We start from the raw sequence: 23,499 nt of genomic DNA, 5'->3' as shown, positions 1-23,499 counted from the left end.
GAGCAAGGAGGACCGTGTAAAATGACACCCTTGAAGTGGTCACTGTGGGTGGCTCCAGCGTGGGACCAGTTTGCAATCGCACTCAACATCCAGACAACTCTGGGGAACGTGATTTTTCCCATTTCGTAAGTAAATGCCTGCAGCAGCAAGAATCTTTACAGCAGGACGCTCAGCTGACACGGATTCCAGCCTCCAAAGACGCCAGTTTTCCTTCTCTCCCTCCGTCCTGCCCTCCTTCCCTCATCCCCTCCTCCTACAGGTGGGCAGAGATGTGGTCCCAGGGCAGGCAGGGCGCAAAGTAGAACAGGCGGGGCTCCTGGATCATCTTCCACGGCTTTATTTTCACTTCTCCTGTCCATTCTCCAAGGGCAGTGGGGGATTGCCTGGTGAGAGGGAGCGTTTCCACAGTGCCCCTGCGGGCGCCCCACACTTCCTACTGGTAAAATGGCATCAAGGGCCCCCATCGGTGCAAGACGGGGAACTTGACTTTGTGGTGATGAGGACAGAGGCAGCCAGGCAGTAGGAGGTAGCCTTTGCCCTCCTTGGCGGCAGGCTGGCGCTCGGGCTCCAGGAGGCACGGAAAGTGGGCGCTCTGGTGGACGCGGTTGGGATCGCCCTGGGCCAGGTACAGAGCGTGGGAAACCGGGTACACGGAATGGCAGAGACCGGTGAACCTGCCTTCGCCCTCTGCCGTGGTCGCCCGGTCTTGGTCTTGTGGTGGGAAGAAGCCTGGGAGCCCCAGGTCTCTGGCGGTCATGGGAGGAGTTTTGAAGGCGGGGTACCCATCCTCTAGCTTGGGCTTGGAGCTGGGGATCGGCCTGTACAACTCTTTGTCCCGGAGCTGGGCATCCAGCTTCACTTGCTGTGGAAATAAATCACACATGAACGAACTGAAAGCTGAGCTCGGTGAGAGGCAAAGCTTCCTTGGCCTCATCCTCCAGGGAGCACACTTCCCTTTATTTAAAAAACATTGGGGGTGCCTGGGCGGTTCAGTCCTTTGAGTGTCCTACTCTTGATTTGAGCTTGGGTTGTGATCCCAGGGTGGTGGGATCCAGCCCCATGCTCCCTGTGACGCCCGCTTAGGATTCTCTCTCTTTCCCTCTGCCCCTCTCCCCGACTCATGCTCGCTCTCTTAAAAAAAATTTAATTAGTTTTTGAATGGTAATGTATATGACTGAGGGCAATACTGAAATAATACAAAGGGTTTTTTAAATTTTTTTATTAAAAATTTTTTTGTAATGTTTTATTTATTTTTGAGCGAGTGCAAGCAGGGGAGGGGCAGAGGGAGAGAGAAGGGGACAGAGGATCCAAAGCAGGCTCTGTGCTGACAACAGCAAGCCCGATGTGGGGCTTGAACTCATGAACCTCCAGATCAGAACCCGAGCAGAAGTCAGATGCTCAACCGACTGAGTCACTCAGGTGCCCTTCTTCTTCCTCTTCTTCTTCTTCTTCTTCTTCTTCTTTTTTTAATGTTTATTTTATTGATTTTTGAGAGAGAGAGTGAACAGGGGAGGAGCAGAGAGAGAGGGAGACAGAATCCCAAGCAGGCTCCCCTCTGCAAGCACAGAGACTAACTCAGGGCTTGAACTCACACACTGAGAGATCATGACTTGAGCCGAAATCAAGAGTCAGACGCCTAACCGACTGAGCCACTCAGGTGCCCCATGTATCTTTTTAGATATAGTTTATGTACATATAAACATATAATGAAGTTCCACACACCCTTGGTTTGTACACAAATGCACATTATAATCCCACTCTGCACTTTGCTTCCACCAAATACTATATCCCAGAAATTGTCCCCTTTGTTTGTCTAGACCTTATTTTTAGGGGCGAAACCTTGAAATAGGAAAGGATTTCTTAAGACTTCAAAAGAGCAGATGATACAGGGAAAGATGCTATATTTTGCCAGTAAGAATTGGGTAAGAATTGCGATTCACTGAGAGGAAGTGAAAAGATGAACCACAGCCTGTGAACTTTTGCCACTTTATATAACTAGCAAATGAAACATGTCTACAATATGTAAAGAACTCCTACAAATTAATAAGAAAAAAGACAAACATCCCACTAAAAAAAAAATGGGCAAAAGGCAGGACAGACATCTCACAGAATAATAAATATCCGGAAACATGGGATCACAAGAAAATATTATTTCAAACCAACCAAAGCGGCAAAACTCTGAAAGTCTATCAATACCAAGTTTATGGCAAGGTTGGAGAGTTACAGAACTGACTGTCTCTGCTGCATCGATGTAACAACTTTGGCAAATAGCGACGTTACCTGTGACCAGCAATTCCACTCCCGGGGCGGTGGATACATTAGGCTGTGCAATCCGCATTGCAGCACTGGGCAGTGGGGAGGGGTAACAAAAAAGTAAAAACCCAGATGGCCAACGGGACAGGCATGGTGGCACTTTCATGCAGTGTAGTACCACACAGCAGAAATGAATAATATATTATATAAAATACAATGTTCAGCAAAAAATAAAAGTCACAGAAGAGGATGAATAGTATGATCCAATATATAATAAAGCTCAAAAGGCAAACCTAAACAATTTGTTTGAAGGGACACATACATATAGAGTAAAGCTATTTTTTAAAGAAACACACAAGGGAGGGGAGCCTGGGTGGCTCAGGTGGTGGAGCATCCGACTCTTGGTTTGGCTCAGGTCATGATCTCACGGTTCGTGAGTTCGAGCCCCACGTCAGGTTCTGCACTGACAGTGAGGAGCCTGCTTGGGATTCCCTTTCTGCCTCTGCCTCTCTTTCAGAAATAAATAAATAAACTTAAAATAAACACACACACACACACGGGAATGATGAGCCCAAAATTCAGAATAGTGGCTACGTCTGGAGGTGGGAGGAGGTGGGAGCAGGGAGGGGCTCACTAGGGCTCTCTGGTACTTCTAACGTGCTATGTTTTAAGCTGGCTGATCATGGGTATATTGGTGTTTGTTTTGTCAATGTTATTTAAACTGTAAATGTGTATTATTTACACTCTTTTGTATGCATGACTTAGAGTTGATGTACATTTTATTTTTTTTTTAATTTTTTTTAACGTTTATTTATTTTTGAGACAGAGAGACAGAGCATGAACGGGGGAGGGTCAGAGAGAGGGAAGCACAGAATCTGAAACAGGTTCCAGGCTCTGAGCTGTCAGCACAGAGCCCGATGCGGGGCTCGAACTCACGGACCGCGAGATCACGACCTGAGCTGAAGTCGGCCGCTTAACCGACTGAGCCACCCAGGCGCCCCTAGAGTTGATGTACACTTTAAAGCATACATACTCACAAAACATACACATAAAAGACTTCTTTAGATCTCCTGGCATCAGCTATTGTTCTAAGTAAGTGCCCCCAATATCCACGCTCATAATACAAATGCAGTAAAGATGATTTCCGTCGGCCATTGAAGAAAAGACAAGACCGAGCCACTTCTTACCTCTTGTAGTGTGACCCTGGAGTATTTGTGCTTCCCGTAGGGTTGATAGTCAATCGTGTAAGAGCTCTGGTATATATCTAAGTCCACAGGGGCCTAAAGGGCAAGGGAGATTACAAAACAAGAGATCCCGTCTTGCCATTCTTCCACCTAAAGGCAGTCGTGGCTTCTCATGGTCTACAGGACCAAGACCAACTTTTGGGCTTGGCATTCAGAGCCCTTCACGATCTGGCTTCTACTGACCTTTACCACCTCATCCCACTTGGCTCCCCCCCGTGCCCTCTGTACACCAGCCTCGCTACAGTCCACTCTTCGCAGGTGCACATGCTCTTATCTCCCGCCGGAAACACCAGTGGTACCCCTCACGGACTGGCAAACTCCTACACATTCTCCAAAACCCAGATTAAATTTCGCCCCCAAACATCTATCCCACCCTTTTATTCCTCGCCTCCCCCAAATTAAACGTTTTCTCCTCCGCTTTCACACAACATTTTACGTCCCTTGTTGCAGCACTTATTGTGGCGAATTGTAATGGATTTAATGAAGCACACAAGGTTAGGACCTAATCTTGGACATCTCTGCAGCCTCAAAATCCAGCACAGGGACCGACACACCCACCATACCTAATACATGCCTGCTGAATACGTAAATGAACCCTCAGAACATTGCAAATCCTTAGCTTTCCCCTACTGGTTAAAAAACAAGAAAAAAAACCCCCACCATTTCAGAATGATCATCATAGGGATCCCCAAAGCGCCTGGGCCTGTTCGTTAAAGCTGCCCAACCTCACGGCCCGTGAGTTCGAGCCCCGCGTCAGGCTCTGGGCTGATGGCTCGGAGCCTGGAGCCTGTTTCCGATTCTGTGTCTCCCTCTCTCTCTGCCCCTCCCCCGTTCATGCTCTGTCTCTCTCTGTCCCAAAAATAAATAAAAAACGTTGAAAAAAAAATTAAAAAAAAAAAAATCTGCCCAACCTCGAAGTGGCCACAAGGGACAGACAGAAAGCCACAACACTCACCTGTCTGGAGTACACCACACCTGCCATGGCAGATGACCTAGACGCAAACAAGTTGGTTAGCCCTGCTTCTGTCACATGCCGGGGAAACAGCCATTGTCCCCAAAGCTGTGCCAACCGAGCACAACTGCCCCAATCCTCTCAGCCCCACCCTGCACATGACTCAGTCACCCAGGGGTTGATGGCAGCAGGGATCAATGGGCAGGTGGACAGGGGTCCTGGGACAAAGGGGCATGAGCAGGCCCCAGACCGAACCTGAGCCGATGAGAACATCGGATTCACCTCTCAAGCAGGGCAAGTCGTGTGCTGGTAAATATTTAACAACCACCTTTGGAGGCAAATAAATAAGCGTTTACCGATTTCTGCATTTCTGTCGTGCAAATGCTCCCACCATGGCCCATTTCAAGCTACCCACATAACGCTGCACTGAGGAAGCAAGCCACGGGCCGGGCCTAGGACTTACAGGCGCCCTGATTCAGAAGCACAAATCATGTTTTCCAGCAGGGATCGGGAGCATCCAGGGTGAAGAAGGTTCTGCATTCCCAGTTGAATGATAGCCACAGGTAGGTCCGATCCTGCCCCTCGACCCCCCCAGCCCTGAAGTTTTAGCGGGGAGCCTCACAGCTGGGCACTGGGGAGCAATCTGAGCTCACCCTGTCTCGTGTGCATGGGCCCCTAGGCTCTTGACTGGTACTCCATTTCATTCCCATGGAACACAGCCCCGAGCCTATTCCATTCAGTGGGCTGTGACCCAGTGGGGTGGTTGCCAGACCTCAAAAAGTCCCTACGCCCCCTCCTTTTTGTGCATAAAGAGCTCCCCTCCTGGGGCTGGGGGCCAGCGTCAGTGCAAACAGCACCTACCCTTCCTTCTACCAAGCAGATGACGATGTTCCTGCCCTTCCAACTCCAGGTGCCTCTGCCTCGTGAAGAGTCCTGTCTCTGTGCCCCACCACCACACCTGTCTTTGGGATGAACCCTGACCTGTGTGATGCAGGCTGCTTTGATCACAGCCCCTGGTCATTGTGATGGGTGGCCAGCTCACCTCCCGGGTGTCTGCCCCTGACTCAGCCTCTCAGAGCAAGTCACTGATGTTCCAGCACACCTGAGCCAGCATGAGCTCTAGCAGCAGCATTGCAAGGTACATGGGAGGCATGGCCTTTACGGTGCTCTACAGCCGGTCGTTTCCAGGAAAGGAAGGTAAACAGAACCCCACATGGATTTTGACATCAGACATTGTGTGACTCAATCCACTGCATACCATAGCCCCTCCAGGCAGGCCTCTGTTGGCTGAAAGGCTGGCTTGTCCATCCTCTGTCAAAATTTCACCCTCTTTCACGCCCTTTAGGATGGCTATAATCCAAAAGTGAAACGTAATAAATGTCGACAAAGATACGGAGAAACTGGAGCCCTTGTGTGCCCCTGGTGGGAATCGGAAGGTGGCACAGCCACTGTGGAAGACAAGATGGCGGTTCCTCCAAAAATCACACCTAAACAGGATTACCACATGATCCTGCAATTCTTCCTTTGAGTGTGTGCCCCAAAGAATTGAAAGCAGGAGCTCGAACACATACTTGCCCGACCATGTTCATGGCAGCAGTATTCACAATAGCCAAAAGATGCAAACAACCCCAATATCCATCAACAGGTGAATAAATAAACGAAACGTGATACATACACATAATGGAATACTATTCTGTTTTGTAAAAAGTTAAAAATTGTTAATTCCAGTGTAGTTAACATGCAGTGTTATACTTGTGGCAGATGTACAATACAGTGAGTCAACAGTCGTATACATCACTCAGTGCTCCTCACAAGTGCCCTCCTTAAAGCCCATCAGCTGTTTCACACATCTCCCGTCCACCTCCCCTCTGGTAACCACCAGTTTGTTCTCTATAGTTAGGAGTCTGGTTTTTTTGGTTTGTCTCTTTTTCCCTTTGTTCGAATATTATTCAGGGTTTTTTTGTTTTGTTTTGTTTTTAACGTTTATTTTTGAGACAGAGAGAGACAGAGCATGAATGGGGGAGGGTCAGAGAGAGAGGGAGACACAGAATCGGAAGCAGGCTCCAGGCTCGAGCTGTCAGCACAGAACCCGACACGGGGCTCGAACTTGTGAACCACGAGATCATGACCTGAGCCCAAGTCAGACACTTAACCGACTGAGCCACCCAGGTGCCCCTATTATTCAGTTTTAAAAAGCAGATCGGGGCACGTGCTGCAACATGGATGAACCTTGAGAACATTATGCTAAGTGAAATAAGCGAGACCACAAAGGACAAATATCGTGGGATTCCACTTATAGGAGGTGCCTAGAGATGTCAAAATCAGACAGAGGGGCACCTGGGTGGCTCAGTCAGTTGAGCGTCCAACTTCAGCTCAGGTCATTATCTCGCAGTCTATGAATTTGAGCCCCAAGTCAGGCTCTGTGCGGCTGGCTCGGAGCCCGGAGCCTGCTTCCGATTCCGTGTCTTCCTCTCTCTCTGTTCTTTCCCCACTTGTGCTCTGTCTCTCTCTGTCTCGAAAATAAGTGAACGTTAAAAAAAAAGATTTTTAAAAATCAGGGAGACAGGCGGTAGAGTGGTGGTTGTCAGGGTTGGGAGGACCGAGTACAGAGTTTTAAGAAGATAAAAACTTTCTGGAAATGGCTAGTGGCAATGGTGGCACAGTGTTGCAAACATACTTAAACCACCAAATTGTACATTTAAAATGGTAAATTTTAGGGGCGCCTGGGTGGCGCAGTCGGTTAAGCGTCCGACTTCAGCCAGGTCACGATCTCGCGGTCCGTGAGTTCGAGCCCCGAGTCGGGCTCTGGGCTGATGGCTCAGAGCCTGGAGCCTGTTTCCGATTCTGTGTCTCCCTCTCTCTCTGCCCCTCCCCCGTTCATGCTCTGTCTCTCTCTGTCCCAAAAATAAATAAACGTTGAAAAAAAAATTAAAAAAAAAAAATAAATAAAATGGTAAATTTTAGGTTACATATATTTACCACAATAAAAATTAGTCACTCTTTTTAAGGGCCACCTCTCCCACGAAGCTCTCCTTTGTTCTCTTTACTAGACGCTTTTCATTTATCCAACCAATATGTATTGAGCACTATTTTTGTGTTGGGCACCGTTCTCAACTGTGCAGATTCAACAGTGAGCAATATTCCGTCCCTTAGGCCACCACGATTGATTCAAGGAGAGGCTCGTGACCCAAGGCGGGCTGATGAGCATCATGCCAGCTCCTGGCAAAGCATCTCTCTCTTTCCGAGATAGCAGGCACTAAGAACTGTTGGAGCCTGGAGCTGTCCGAGGGCATCTTTGCCACCAGTCGAAGGGAGCCTGGCCAGAGAAGAAAATGAGCAGGGAAAAGAAGACCCATGAGATGGAGACAGAAAGTGACTGTATCACGAGGACACCAAGCCCCTGGATACAACCATGCCTGAAGCTTAAACGACATTCAGACTTTGCAGTGTGTATGAGCCGATATATTCCTTTTCCTGCTGGAGCCAGTTTTAGTGGAGTTTGCACAACTTACAGCTAAAACAGTTCCAACAAATCCAAGGTTGGAGAGAGAAAGTAGTTATTTCTCCTAGCAAACTGTGGTGTCCTTCAGGTAAAGAACTTGGTGTTAGTCACCTTTTTATCCCTCAGTGCACTGTCCCTTAGATGTCCCAAGAAGTGCTTGTGAACGTAATAACACTGAAGGAAATGGTAAAGAACTCGGTAAAGAATGCAATCGCGGCAGAGATACAAGCGGAAGGGACAGCCGGGCCACAACAAGAGGCTTTTGTGCCTCAAGGATATATTTCCAGGAAAATAAAACCAAGTGGAGTCCTGACTTCAAATCGTGATACTTGGTATCTTCACGCCTTTGGGTAAACCAGGTAAGTTCAGCAGAAACCAGTTTGATCATCTGTAAAACAGGTGTGTGATTTCCACCTGAAATGAATGTAGAAAGCCAAATGGATGGGGCACCTGGGTGGCTCAGTCAGTTGAGCGTCCGACTTCGGCTCAGGTCATGATCTCACAGTCTGTGAGTTCAAGCCCCGCGTTGGGCTCTGTGCGGACAGCTCGGAGCCTGGAGCCTGCTTTGGATTCTGTGTCTCCCTCTCTCTCTGACCCTCCCCCCGTTCATGCTCTGTCTCTCTCTGTCTCAAAAATAAATAAACATTAAAAAAAAATTAAAAAAAAAAAAAAAGAAAGCCAAATGGATAATAAGTCTGTGACGGTACTTAGTGGCTCTTCATGCCAGTGTTTACTCATGTTTTCTGAGTCTCTGCTCTGGACCAGACGTTGTACACGGCCTGTGATCAGAGTGGTGACGTAAAACAGAAGTGGTCTCTGCCTTCATGAAGTTACAGCTTAGCGATAGAGAAATATATTATATAAGTGAGTCTTTAAATACAACGGTGACGATGCCGTCGAAGAGAAGTTGGGTGCGGGGACCTGATCCAGTCTTAGAGGGGAGACCTGCGCCAAGTAGTGACATTATAACTCAGTCCTAGGGAGGAAGGCGAATGCTCTGGCCTGTGTGACTGCTGTAGGACTCGAGGGAGCCCTGTCTTGTGTGGAAGACAGAGGCTGCTCTACTAGGGCAGAGTGAGGAGAGACAGGTGCGACTGACTCCAGATGAGGCTGGGGTGGGGGTGGTTTGTCCAGTGGGGTACACGGGGATTGGTGGGTTTTATCCTGAAAATAATGGGAAGTACTGGGGAATTAAAGCAGAAGCATGAAACAACATATCAAAAAGATCACTGATGGACAATGGCCTGGTGGGGGGGGGGGGGGGGGCGGAGGGTGAGATAGGATCCAGGCAAGGAGTTTGCAGGCCACTAGCTGATGGTGGCGGCTGGGACAGGTCAGAGGAGATGACAGTGATAGGGAGAAGAATGGGCAGATTCAAGAGGCATTTTGGAAGTAAACTCTATAGAATTTTTTCAATGTTTATTTATTTATTTTGAGAGAGAGAATGCAAGCGGGGAAGGGGCAGGGAGAGAGGGAGAGGGAGAATCCCAAGCAGGCTTCAAACTCAGTGCAGAGCCCAGTGTGGGGCTCCATATCATAACCTTGAGATCACGATCTGATTTTAAGAGTTGGACACGTAACCAACTGAACCGCCCAGTCACCCCAAACCCTATAGAATTCATTATCAGGAATCAGCAGGAGCAAGACAGAAGTATCAAAGACGGCTCCCAGATTTGGGGGATGAGCCGCTGGGGGTTGGTCCCCCTTTGGCAAGGTAGGAAACTCCAGCAGAGGAGCCAGCTTGGGGAGTAAGACAAATATTGCATTTGTGCGGCCTGTGTGGCTTCCAAGTGGGTAAGAGAATCTATAGCCCCCAGAAGAAAGCTCTGGACCTGTGATACACACTCTGGAACTGCTGGTGACACAGGCGGTATTTGAAGCTAACAGAGAGGATTTGCCACGTTTGGGGAGCATAGCTCCCTCCCACACAGCCCTGCGGTGCGAGCCTGCCCTAAAGAGCTTTCTTCTGCCTCTCTAAAAGGGCAGCAGGAAGGGAAGTAAGGCCACGGGAGTGAAAAGGTGAAGGGGTCCCTGTACTCAGCCTTTTTTTTTTTTTAGTTTCTGGCATTTGCCACTTCCACCGCGGTCAGGTTTCTGCAGAATCTCTGGGCTTCAGGGTTCATGCAGCAACGTCAATGCATTAACCTACAGGAGCAGGGCCGAGGCCTCAGATGGGCCACCCCACGGCTAGCCACCGTGGGCAGGTTCACGCCGAGAGCCTCAGTGCCCCCATTTCTTCCTCCATCTAGGCTACAACATAGCTACGACGTGTCGTAAGCTCACACGGACGCACTGCTGGATCGCCATGTACCGATGTTCAAGTTCCCACGGTGCAATCCTTGTTGTTTTTCTGAAGCAGCACAGGTAAGTTTCTCATGGTTCTTGCTGTCTCCTCCAGCAGCACGAAGGGGGATCTTTTCAACATTGGTAAGGGATGAAAAATAAACCAGAAAACAAATCCTGTTTGCTTTTTAAAAGCCTAAATACGGGCGTTGGGTTCAGATCGTATAGAGGAAGACAAACTACGTGGCACGCTAGAAACCAGCATGAGTGCGTTGCCAAAAACGTGGTCAGGGTGAAGTAAACGTTTAAAAGCACACACAAATATATTGTGTGGACAGCAATCAATAAGCAGAATCCGCAAAGCACAGGGCACACGGAAGGCTCTCGACGAGATCCTCCCCTCCTTCCTTCGGTGAGAACATTCACCTCTCTATCTTCATTTCCTTTTTGAGAAAATACATATGGACACGGTTGGATGACAAAACTAAAGGAGAAAAATAGGCACAATGCCTTGGCATCTGAGCTGGTATGCTGTAGGAGCCTAATTATGGTAGCAGCCATTCATTTGAGAGAGAATCAATTTGGCTCCTTCTGGAGGGAAAGCTGGGCCCCAAGTTTCTGTCTATGCAAATTCAGCATGTTAATATTGTTAAATCACAGGAGGAAATTCTTTTCCCAAACCAGAAGCCTTCGAGTTCCTCCAGGCTTATATTAAAGGGATTACAATCCATTTCCTTCCTAATACGGCTAATGCGCTATGGGAAGCCCTCAGGCCAGGGATTAAAGCATTTATGCCTTTAATTAGGAGCAAACCTTCCCTTAGAGCCTGAAACACAAACAGCAAGTCGACACTACAAAGGCCTCCTCCCAGAGCAATGGGGATACCGATCCCTCTCCAGGAGCCAGGAGCCTCCAAAGGGCTTAGCAAACTCCCGCCTTTCCCAAACAGGGTGCCTCAGCTGGGAGGGCCCTCAGCAGAAACGGACACCCCTTCAGGTGAAGAACAAACAAACAAACAAAAACAGATCCTGTGGAGTTAATCAGAATCAGCCCCTGCCGCACAGCTCAGGGGGCAAGAGGCCCCACATCTTCGGGAGGGGGCCGGAGGGGGCCGGGCACTAGAGCGCGTCAGTTTCGCTCTTCTAGATTTCCCCTGGGGACGCACACAACTGGGTCATTAGCTTTCAAGTGGACAACTCTGAAAATTAAGACGGGTTAGTGCTTCAGAGAGGTCTGTCCCCGCACAGATGCCTTCACCGGCCCCCAACACAGGGTTTGTCAACCTTTTCCATTCTAGATTCATAGCAACTAGCCGGGTCACCTAGAGCAGGCTTTCTCCAAGGGCAGCCTACTGACCGGCTGCTTCAGAGTCCCCTGGATATATGTTAACACCTAGATTTTTGCTGCCACCCTCCGTGTCGGAATCTTTGGGAGTAGGAGCCAAGCCCAGAATCTACCTTTTAACAAGCCTCACGAGAGTCTTATGATTCTTTTTAATATTTTCTAAGTTTATTTATTCATTTTGACAGAGAGGTAGCATGCATGGGAAGGACAGAGAGAGAGAGGAAGAGAGAGAGAATCCCGGGCAGTTTCCACACTGCACGATGCGGGGTTTGAGCTCACAAAACGTGAGATCATGACCTGAGCCAAAACCAAGAGTAGGACGCCCAGCTGACTGAGCCACCCAGGTGCCCCAGAGATTCTTATGGTTCTTATACTCAACTACAAGGAGACTATGGCCAGGCCACTCCTAGCTTTATGCCTTTATTTATTTATTTATTTATTGATGTTTTATTTATTTTTGAGAGAGAGAGAGAGAGAGAGAGAGAGAGAGAGAACAAGTCAGGGAGGGGCAGAGAGAGAGGGAGACACAGAATCTGAAGCAGGCTCCAGGCTCTGGGCTATCAGCACAGAGCCCGAGGCGGGGCTCGAACCCACGAACTGTGAGAGTAACTGATTGAGTCAGCCAGGCGCCCCACCCTTAGCTTTTTCTAGAGGCGGGAGGCCAGGACCAGGGTCTTTCAGAGACTTGTACAAGTGCAGAGAGCCAGTCAGGGCCCAGCCTGGGGTGCATGCAGAATGGTAGATGTGATTCACAGTTCATGTGAATCGATACCAAAAATGCCGGTGAAATTGTTAAACTGGTATAAGAACTTGGAATCTGCTGCTTCATTTGTTGAAAAGCAACTACTGGCTGCCTTGGGTGAGCAAGACACTGGGTCAGATGCTGTGCGTGTCCAGTCCCCGGGGTGGGGGGGGGGGGCGGGGGGGAGAAGGAGGAAGGGGGCATTGTCATGGAGATAATAGGAGATGGAAAGCACAAGGTTTCTGCCATCTGAATTTTACAAACTGGTGACAGGGAGGAGGGGGAAGGGCCCAAAGGGAGGGTGAGCAAGCACAGGTAAGGGGTGCAGAAGGGAGGGCCATCTGGTATTGACAGGGGACTACACAAATGGCAGAAGAGATGTGGTGAAATCAAGTCTTAAATGCAGAGCCTCGTTTTGTCCAAATCTGGCCCATCTCTGAAGGTTCAGGTAACCTTTGACCTCTGGCAGCAACCACTTCCTGCCCGCTCACGCTCACCCACACCCCTCTCTCTGAGCATTTGTAACACTCCAGCAGGTATTTGTCACATAACTGATGCTATTTCCGTGTCTTTATTTAGGTGCGCCCTTTTTTTCTTGCTTCCCCAAAAGATGTGAACTGCCCTTTGCCTCTCCCGAGCCTGCCGGACTAGGCTTACAAGTGCTAGACCCTGCAATAGTGTTCTTTTTGAGAGTCAGAAGATTTTGCATTTGAACCCAGCTCTGCCACTTAAAAACCACGTGCCCTCGGAGAAGTTCCTTATACTATCTTCTCGGTGTCCTTCTCAAGTGGTAAAATGGGGATTCAAAATACCTCCCCTGCAGGAGAATGGACTAAAATGCTGTAAATTCCCAGCTCAGCCCAATGCCTGGCCCGTCGCATGTGCTCGCTAAACAAGAATGAGGGCGGAGCATGTCCCTCAACAGAACGTGATGAAAGGGACTTCTTAAAGACCATCGGGTGGGGCGTCTGGGTGGCTCCGTCAGTTAAGTATCCAACTTTGGCTCAGGTCACGCTCTCACAGTTAGTGAGTTCGAGCCCCACGTTGGGCTCTGTGCTGACAGCTCAGAGCCCGGAGCCTGCTTCGGATTCTGTGTCTTCCTCTCCCTCTGCCCCTCCCCCACTCTTGCTCTGTCTCTCTCTCTCTCTCTCAAAAATAAACAAACATTACATTTTTTTTTTTTTTTTTTTTTTTAAAGAAGACCAGTGTGGGAGAAGTGTGCAGCACAGACAGGGAAGAGGAGGGCACAAGAGAAATGACAGCAGCTGGAGGCACCTACAAGCAGCCAGGCACTTGAGAATTGACTGGACATTTGGTGACGATGGTAACAACAGAGCACAACTGCTGGGTTATGTCCCGACTGCTTCACCCCAGTCCTTCAGTATGAATCCTTACTCTCCCATTTTGTAAATGAGGAAAATGAGGCACAGAAGGGATAAGTGACTTGCTTAGGGTCTCACACAGCTATTAAGTGACAGAGACAGGATCGCGGCCCCAGCTTCCTGTGGCCGGAGTTCATGTTTTCAATCCCTGAGCCCTGTGGCCTCTGCACACCTGGAGAGAAATGGGATGGGGTTCTAAAGAGGCAAGTTATATACCGGAATTTGGGGGGTAGTCTCTATTTCAAACAATATCTTGAATTCCTTGAAGAACGTGAAACGGGGCCCCTGATCTGGAGGCTGGTACCCGCCCTGAGGACGTGGGGTTCTCCAGCTGAACATCAACGAGTTCAGAGAATACTCACGTTGGACAAGATTGCTGTGATCACGATGGATCACGACAAAAGTAAGGCAAGCAGCTATTTATGTCTGAAGACACACAAACCACGAACATCGTCCAAAACACAGGAATGACCAAACACGGCCCTAAACGTATTATTCCTCCTGCCTGATTGACAAGAATTCTCGAGCCCCTTTACCGAGTCCTGTTTCCTGAAAGTGTCCAATCCAGAGCAAAGCCTCGCTTCCTTGAACCCACCCTCAAATCACCTAATACAAACCCAAAGCCTGTAATAAATAATTTTTGAAAGCATATGGGAAAGATGGCACTATAGGAGGAGGACCCTCGGCTCGTCCCATCCTTCAGACACAACTATATAATGATCAAATCATTCTAAATACTTCAGAAATAAATACTTTTTGATTCCCCATTCTTCTAAATGCTTCTCATCACATGTCTTCTCCCTCTTTGCAACTGGACATAAGCCCAACTTGTTCAAGTCCGGGCAGTTTCCTGATGGTCTTTGGATGGAAGTCATTGACATCTCTCTGGAAATCCCAACGTTTTGGCATCAAAGCTGTTTCCCAGACTGCCTCTTCCAATCAGAAGCCGAATCTTTGTCAGGCCACGCCATGGCTGGGGCCTTGGAAAGGGCCACTGCCCTTATCTTTGGCTGCTTTTGTGTTATTTTGTGTTATGCCTTGGCTATTTTTGTGTTTCTCTCATCTCTCCCATAGAAAGGGGAAGAGTTCTCTATTGAAGTGAGGAGGAAGATCTTATTGATGCCAAGGAACTGCTAAGAAGATTGAACATGAGGCCACTTCTAGTATGGTGACTGGCAGAGAGATCTCAAACTATAATTCTTTTTTTTCAACGTTTTTTATTTATTTTTGGGACAGAGAGAGACAGAGCATGAACGGGGGAGGGGCAGAGAGAGAGGGAGACACAGAATCGGAAACAGGCTCCAGGCTCTGAGCCATCAGCCCAGAGCCTGACGCGGGGCTCGAACTCCGGGACCGCGAGATCGTGACCTGGCTGAAGTCGGACGCTTAACCGACTGCGCCACCCAGGCGCCCCTAAAAATGTTTTTAAGCATTACTAAAATAACAATAAAATAAAACAAATTAAGAATTGTAGTTTGAGGGGCGAACGTTGAAAAAAAAAAGTAAAAGAAAAAAAACATTTTTAAGAAATTCATATGATTAGCTTCTCTCTCTATTCAATTACAATGAATCTCAAAATATGTGATATAGGTGAGGAATGAGATGCTCAGTGAGTGTCCTCATAGCATAAATTTTCTCAATCAATGAAGCTTACTATTTTCAAAATGACATATCAAAAAAGTAACCTGTTTAATAATTTTTAAATTTTTCACATGTTTAGTAAAAGATTAGGCATGTCTCAGAATTAAAATACACAAATGACGGGGGCATCTGGGTGTTCAGTCGGTTGAGCACTTGACTCTTGATTTTGACTCAGGTCATGATCTCACGGTTTATGGGATCGAACCCCATGTCGGGCTCTGAGCCTACTTGGAATTGTCTCTCTCCCTCTCTCTCTGCCTCTCCTCTGCTTGCTCTCTCTCTCTCAAAATAGACATTTTAAAAACCCACAAATGACCAATAAACACATCATTACAAATTAAAAGGAACGCAAACAAACATATGCAATTTTCCGTTTATCAGAACATCAAAAAAAGTCTTAAATATAATTTCCAGTCCTGGTGTGAGGAAAACAGGTACTTCCTCATACACTATTGCTAGGAGTATAAGCTGCCACAATTTTTTTGAGGGCAATCGGAGGTGCCTACCAAAAATGTAAATGGCTGTACCTTCTGACCTTTTTGGCAACTACACTTCTAGATGTTGCCTCTTACATCAGCGATCACTCACGTGTGCAGAGATAGGCAGGACACGTTCATTATGGCATTGCTTGAAATAACAAATACCTGTAACAAGCTAAATCTGTATCAGCAGGAGGTGATTAAATAAACATGGGTCCATCCGCACTATGAGATGCTAGTATGCCTTTAAAGAAAATGAGATAGATCTTCAGATGAACTGATATGGAAGGATGTCCCTGTTCATGAGAAGGAGAAACCATTTCCGTGAAGATACTAAAGAATGATTTGTGACCCTCAGAGATGGCTGAATAAAATTCTTTTGCCCAGAGGCCTGGGAATGGAATGGGCATTTCTGACCTCCAGGGTCTCTGGCCCATAATAAATCTAAGACGCGTTCTATGGGGGCTCAGTAACTATTGACTACTGTGATTGTCGATGACGATGATCATGAAGATGAAGAAGGTAATGGTGAAGATTCTACACCCAAAAGAGTTAGAAGAAGAATACTGCCCCTTATAGATCTTGCTCTGCCTAGAAGTTACAGCAACATATTAGAAGTGCTTATTTTTTCTCCGTGGACCTTTGTCAACTTTGCTAAGTTCTTTCACATGCCTTTTGGGCCTCGAGTCTGGGGTCAGTGGTGGGTCGGGCCATTTAGATGTTGAAAGGGCAAGGGGACCAGTAAGTCACACCCCTGTCCCTCCCGGCCTGACCTGGCACTGGCAGCGTAATCTGTGAGGGGATCTCCCTTCATGCCATCACATTGGAATGAAGTGCGGAGAGGAGCATCTCTCCTAGGAGTCGCGCTGACAGATTGGTCAGTCAGTTTGAGGTCAGCCCCTTCACACCTCATATAACGCAATCTGGCAGTGGGAGGTTGGGAAAGACTTTTTTGGTCACAAACACTTTCTAGATAAGTTGGTGGATCTTAAAGTGTGGCCCTTGGACCTCCCGAAGCGATTGCTGAGAACACGGTCTTAAGACCTCACTACATCCCTCCCAGATCAGAATCTGATGGGGGCCTGGGGTCAGGCCGGGGGATCAGCCTGGTAAACTTGTTGTCAGGGAATTCTTTTGTGCGCTGAAGTTTGGGGACCTTGGCAGTATTTTGCCCGTAAGCAAGTATTTGGGGAATCCCATTATGACTGATTATATCTTTACGTGAAGAATTTTTGCAAGCAATCAAGCGACCACGACCCCATTACCTGGTGTAGCAAATTATGAAAAATAAATGAAACCTGATTTAAGTGGCTCCTGTGTTACAGCTCAGCAACACCGGACATAACACCAAGAATAACAACCTCGGGACATAAAATAAGACTTCGAAGAAGATTGTGTAGACACATGCCATTTACTGATTCCCTTAATCAGCAAACATTAAACAGCTCACAGCCATACACGAGAATTTGTCAAAAAAAAAAAAAAAAAAAGTATTAAAACTTGGTGACGAAAAAGAACCTGTCTTCAATTCTCAGGGATGTTCTCTTCGTATTCATTTGTAACGTGTGGTATACACAGAATTTTGTTTCTCCCCGCTCTTTCTACCAAAACCTTGAACGTAACTGTTTCATTGGTCAAAAGCAATTAACCACCTAAGTGTAACAATGCCTGGAGCCTCCCCCACGGCCTCCCTTCCTCTCTCCCTCCCTGCCTTCATTCTTTCTACAAATATTTGTTGGGCACCTGATACATGCCTGGCATTTGGGAATGGGTTAGTGAACGAAGGGCACGCCCTACCTTTTCCACTTGCTGGGATGGGTTTTGTAGTCATAACTAATCACGGAAGCATAACCATAGAAATGATTAGAAGTAATTCACGGACACACTTGATCCATAGCAGGCCCTAGTGATGGTTGCGGTTGGGGAAGCAGCAGGACTCCCTACAGGGAACACAGATTTAGGTTCAACCCAGCTGCCCTACTATTTGTGAGTGTGATTCCTGGGGAAGGCTATTTAGTTCTGCATCCTCTTACAGGAAATGCAGAGAAGAATGCCTGTCTCGTGGATTAGTTGACTGGGTTAGAAATAATAAGTATATAAAGTACCTGGCGCCCAGTACAAGCTCAACAAATGATAGCCACCCTCCCCGACCCCAAAACTCCCAGCTCTACATTTTTTAAAGAACTATATATTTGGCTCCCATTTCCCTTACCAGAGGAGACATAAGTAGAAAAATGTTTCTATGGCCGATGTCAAAGAAATTCCTGCCTGTTTTCTTCTAGGAATTTTATACTTTCATGCCTCACATCTAGGTCTTTAATCCATTTTGAGTTTATTTTCGTGTGTGGTGTAAGAAAGTGGCCCGGTTTCATTCTTTTGCGTGTAGCTGCCCACTTTTCCCAACATCATTTGTTGAAGAGGCTTTTTCCCCATTGTATATTCTTGCCTCCTTTGTCATGGATTAATGGACCATAGGATCTGTGTTTATTTCTGGGTTATTCATTCTATTCCATCGATCTATGTGTTTATTTTTGTGCCTGTACCATTCCGTTTTGATTCCTACAGCTTTGTAGTTTATCTTGAAATCTGGGATTGTGATTCTTCCAGCTTTGTTCTTTTTCCAGATTGCTTTGGCTATTCAGGGCCTTCCATGGTTCCACACAAATGTTAAGATTATTTCCTCTAGTTCTGTGAAAAATGCCCTTGGTATTTTGGTGGAGATTTCAGTAAATCTGTAGCTTACTTTGTCACATTTTAACAATATTGGTTTTTCCACTCCATAGCATAGAACGTCTTTCCATTTGTGTCATTTCCAATTTCTTTCAACAAGGATGATATGATATATACGATCAAGGATGAATATCCAAATATATAAAGATAAATAATCTGATTAAAAATGGGCAAGGACCTGAAGAGACATTTTTCCAAAGAAGACATGCAGATGGCCAACAGACACAGGAAAAAAGGCTCCCCATCACTAACCATCAGGGGACTGCAGATTAAAACCACAATGAGATACTACTTTGCACCTGTCAGAATGGCTAAAACCAAAAACACAGTGAAAAACAAATGCTGGCGAGGATGTGGAGGAAAAGGAACCCTCGTGCTCTGTTGGTGGAAATGCAAACTGGTGCAGCCAGTGTGGAAAAGAGTGTGGAGGTCCCTCCAAAAATCAAAAAGGGAACTGCCATGTAATTCCACCACTGGGTATTAACCCAAAGGAAATGAAAACACTAATTCTAAAAGCTATATGCACCCCTATGTTTACTGCAGCATGATGTACGATAGCAGGGACAGCCAGGGTAAGACCAAGTGTCCTTCCATAGATGAATGGATAAAGAAGACGTGGTACATATGTGCAATGGAATAGTATGCAGTCATAAAAAGAAGGAAATCTTGCCATCATGGATGGATCTAGAGGGTATAACGCTAAGGGAAGCAAGTCAGTCAGAGAAAGACAAATACCACATGATTTCACTCATACGTGGAATTTAAGAAACAAAACAAATAAAGAAAGGAAAAAGACACAACAAAATCAGACTCTTAAATACGGAGAACAGAGGGGAGGTGGGTGGGGAGATGGGTGAAATAGATAAAGGGGATGAACTGTATACCTACTTCGATGAGCACTGAGAAATGTATAAAATTGTTGAATTATTATTATTGTGCACCTGAAACTAATATAGCAATGCATGTTAATTATACTGAATAGTAATAATAATAATAATAATAAAACTACATATACAATTCATTGCAATTCTTGTTAAATCTATCAGATCAAAAACTGAGCTTCACTCCCCCAAAACTTTCACTCTCATCTTTGTGAAGAAGGACACACATCAACCCAAGCCAGAAAATCAACAGCCACAAGTCCTCAAACGCATCTGTTTTTTCTCTGTACCCTTCTTCCAGCCACCATCATTTTTATTGAGATGGACCCCTGCCTGCAACGGGTTTCTAATTAGCTTTTCTGCCTTCACTCAATTCTCTACCCTGCAAACAGGAGCATCTTTATAAAGGCCAAGTCCGAAGCGTTCATCCCCTGGGGTTAGAACTCCCTGTGTTCCGGACTGTCTGTAGGATAAGGCCGAACCTCTTCAACTTGGTCCACAAGGCCCTTCCGGGTATAGCCTCTTCCCTACTTTCTGTCACCCCTCCCTGCCTCCTACCTCCAACATCATACTGTGAAGCCAGTCCCTCAGGCAGGACAAGCCATCTCTCGGTTCCAGGCTTCGCACACTCTTCCTCCTCCTCTTTACCCAGCTAGCAAACTCCTCCCCAGCTTGTCACTTCCTTCAGGAAGCCCTCCATGATTCCCACTAGAGCACATTAGGTGCCTCCACAGTGCTCCTAACACGCCTGAACTTCCTCTGTCATGAGGTTTATCACACATCGTGGCAGCTGGCTATTTATTAGCACAGAGCTTCGAACTCCAGCCTGATACTTAGCTATGAAGCCCTAAATAACTTTAGTCAACTACACTGGGTCTCAGTTTCCTCAGCTGTCACGGGTAATAACTGTACCTACCTCACAGGGTGTGGTGAAGGTTCGATGAGATTGTGCACACGTGTTCAGCACAGTGGCCTGGTGTATAATAAAAATTCAGTAAAAGCTGGCTACCATGACAGTCGTCATAACCACTCAAGGTAGTGGCCATGATGGTTGCCTCCCCAGTACCCATCCCATCCTTCTGGCATGGCATAACAGTTATGCAGTTTGGATAGAATAACCCCCCCACCCCACCCCGCACCAGCTCCACAGGTGGGATCTGATACTCCCAAGCATAGTTCTTGAACTTCAGCACGCATCAGGAAAACTTAGAGGGCTTGTTGAGTGCACACTGCCGGACCACACCCCCACCGTTCTTAATTCAGGTTCTGATCCCAAGAATTTGCATTTTTGGCACATTCTCATGCTGTTGGCCCAAAGACCACACTTTGAGAAGCACTGGTCTGAGCCAATTAGGGTATCTGATTTCCTTTGCCTTACAACTGAGTCAGGGATGGGCACTCGGGTTTAAGATGGTCCAGTGTCCACAGGACAGCCGCACTCTCCCTCCCTGAATGTAAAGCAGGTGGCTGCAGAATAGTGCTGGTAGCCAACTTGCAATCGTGCAAGACTGTGCTCTTCTGAACGAAAGAGAAATCAACCTGAGGCTGGAAGTGATACACAGAAGAGAGGAGGCCCAGGAGAATCATGGAGAAATAAAGCAGAGTCCTGGCTGAGTGGTGGCTGGACGCCTCAGATCCCTGGACTTTTTAGTTCCTGGAATGAGTAAGTTTCTTTCGTTGCTCAAGGCAACGTATGTTGAGGTTTCTGTTATTTGCAGCCGAAACCTTCAGCCCTGTGCTGGTGAGAACTGCATTGGTCTCCCCAGTATTTCATGCTGGGCCTGAGCCTGGCACTAAGTAGGTGCTCAGTAAGTAATGTGTCGATCCACGCAAAGACATCCGTTCTCTTCTCACAGCAGACCCGGCGATAACCCTAACCAGGTGGCCAGGGAGCAGTCCGGGAGCTGGTCTGGGTCAGCCTCTGCCTGGTCTCTGTCCTGCTATCCCTCTTCTGAGTGTCGCATTCCACCTCCCTTGGGCTGAACCGTGCCTGGCTTCTTTCAAGCCCTGATCACCACCACCTTAGGCTACTGCCTTGCAAACACAGAGTCCATTATCAGTAATGAGTCACCTGATTTCCATCGCAAATTTTACTTTCCTCCAGTGAGCTTTGTAGAATGAGGCTGCCTGCTTCGCTGGTTAACGGGGTGAATGCAGGACGTGTACTGTCACACTCTGTCCCTCCCCTAAGCTGGGCACTCACTCTCTCAGAGCTCTCTGTCAAATGTATATTTCTTCAGCCATAACTAGCTTTCTGTGTCTAGTGGTGGCTGCCTGAGCGGTTAAAACTCCCTTCAGTGGGTCCCTTGTATTAGTTTCCTAAGGCCGTCAGAACAAATGCCAGGAACTTGTTGGCTTAAAACGACCGACACGTCCACTCACAGTTCTAGAGGCCAGAAGCCCAAAGGGAGTGTGGTCTGGAGGGCGCTGGGGGAGAATCCTTCCTTTCCCCTCCACCTTCTCGTGTTCCCTGGTGTTCCTTGTCCGGTGGGAGCATAACTGTCATCTCTGCCTACCTAGTGTCCACGTGGCCGTCTTCTCTGCGTGCCCTGTTGTATCTTCTGTGAGGACTCTCATTGGATTCAGGCCAAGTGTATTACTAATCATCAGCGTTCTCTTTCAGGGACCAATTACCTCCTTTATTCAATCCATTCCCTGGTATTTTTTACACGCTGGCCATTCTGGTAGGGGGAGGGTGACAAATATTAAACAAGTAAACAAACAAACAAAATGTCGCCAGCTGTAATTAGTGCCGAGGAAGAGAAATAAGCAAGAAAATGGGTGGGTGGCAGCATTTACATAGGATAAGTGCCAGGATGGCCTCTGTGAGAAGGTGACACTTAGCAGGGACCAGGAGGACAAGGGAGGCTGGGGAGGTCACCCCGGGGAAAGAGCACAAAGAAACAGGCTGGATGGGTTTTAGGAGGGACAGAAGGCCAGCGTGTGTGAGGGGGAGGGGCAGGGTAGCAAGAGACAAGGCAGCAGGCAGGCCAGGCAGGGAGCATAGTTTGGCCTCAGTGCGAGGGGAAAGCCCCATATGAACAAGGAAGTGAAGGCTTTGTTTTTGAAAATTACTCTACCTTAGGGGCTCCTGGGTGGCTCAGTCGGTTGGGCCTCTGGCTCCTGATTTTGGCTCAGGTCGTGCTCCCAGGGTAGTGGCGTCAAGGCCCGTGTTGGGCTCTGCCCTGAGCGTGAAGCCTGCTTGGGATTCTCTCTCTCGCTCTCACTCTCTCAAAACAAAAACACTCTACACCTGTGCCATAGAATACGACTCAGCAGTGAAAAGGAACAAACTACTGATACACAGAGCAACATGAATGCATCTCAAGGGCATTATGCCGAGTGACAAAAGCCAATCTCAAAGGTGACATACTGCATGGTTCTATTTATATGACATCCTCAAAATGACAAAATTCTAGAGATGGAGAAGAGATTAGTGGTTGCCACGGCTTAGGGACAAGGTGAAGGGGAGAAGCCTGGGCGGAACCGAAGGGGGTATCATGGGGAAGATGTCCTTGGTGACGGGTCGGTTCTGTATCTTGATTGTGGTGTGGTTCCATGAGTCTAAACTCGTGATAAAGTTACATAGACTGACACCCACTCACCCACACGTGCATACTCCACATACAGGTAAGTGCAAATAAAACCAGTGAAATCCAAATAAGCTCTGTGGATTATATCCATATCAACTTCCTGGTACTGATTATACAATGGAGTCACAGAAGATGTTAACACTGGGGACAAACAGAGGCACATGAGACCTCTCTCTACTATTTTTACAACTTTCTATGAATCTATAATCACTTCAAATGGAAGGTTCTTTTATAGGTTCACTGTCTTTGTATGGGGAGGACGTGTGGACGAGAAGATCCCAGCTATCCGTGGCGGAGACATCCACCACCCATATGGCGGAGGTTGGACAGTGTGGGAGCAGTGGAGGTGCTGAGGCCTGGAGCGAGGAGAGAACTTTCCGGGCTGTTAATGGGATGGGTGGAGGCGAAAGCAGGCAAAGAGAGTCAAGAATGATGCTCAGGTCTTGGAACCTCAATGGTGGCGTGACCAATTA

At 47.4% G+C, this 23,499-nt stretch overlaps 1 protein-coding gene and 1 long non-coding RNA gene across 4 annotated transcripts in view; one reads left to right on the top strand and one right to left on the bottom strand.

Annotated features, from left to right (window-relative positions):
* Positions 1–297: 297 nt before the first annotated feature.
* TEX37 (testis expressed 37) overlaps positions 298–23,499 on the bottom strand; it is a 65,386-nt gene continuing 42,184 nt past the window's right edge. The window contains exons 1-4 of one of the 3 annotated variants that reach the window (XM_047851244.1): positions 5,311–5,397; positions 4,453–4,489; positions 3,441–3,533; positions 298–862 (exon numbers count right to left, since the gene is read on the bottom strand). In XM_047851244.1, coding sequence (XP_047707200.1) covers positions 434–862; positions 3,441–3,533; positions 4,453–4,479 — 549 coding nt within the window. In that variant the 5' untranslated portion in view covers positions 4,480–4,489; positions 5,311–5,397 and the 3' untranslated portion in view covers positions 298–433. Of the gene's footprint in view, positions 863–3,440; positions 3,534–4,452; positions 4,490–4,912; positions 5,398–23,499 lie in introns of those variants that run through there. The other 2 variants (XM_047851243.1, XM_047851245.1) reach the window with 2 other exon arrangements.
* LOC125161558 (uncharacterized) lies at positions 5,400–5,921 on the top strand. Its single transcript, XR_007150667.1, has 2 exons — positions 5,400–5,646; positions 5,795–5,921. It is a non-coding gene; the product is annotated as an uncharacterized LOC125161558 (long non-coding RNA).

Source organism: Prionailurus viverrinus, chromosome A3, assembly GCF_022837055.1.
Source record: "Prionailurus viverrinus isolate Anna chromosome A3, UM_Priviv_1.0, whole genome shotgun sequence".
NCBI lineage: Eukaryota > Metazoa > Chordata > Mammalia > Carnivora > Felidae > Prionailurus > Prionailurus viverrinus.
The sequence above is the reverse complement of the archived record's forward strand: the minus strand, read 5'-3'. Positions and strand labels throughout refer to the sequence as shown.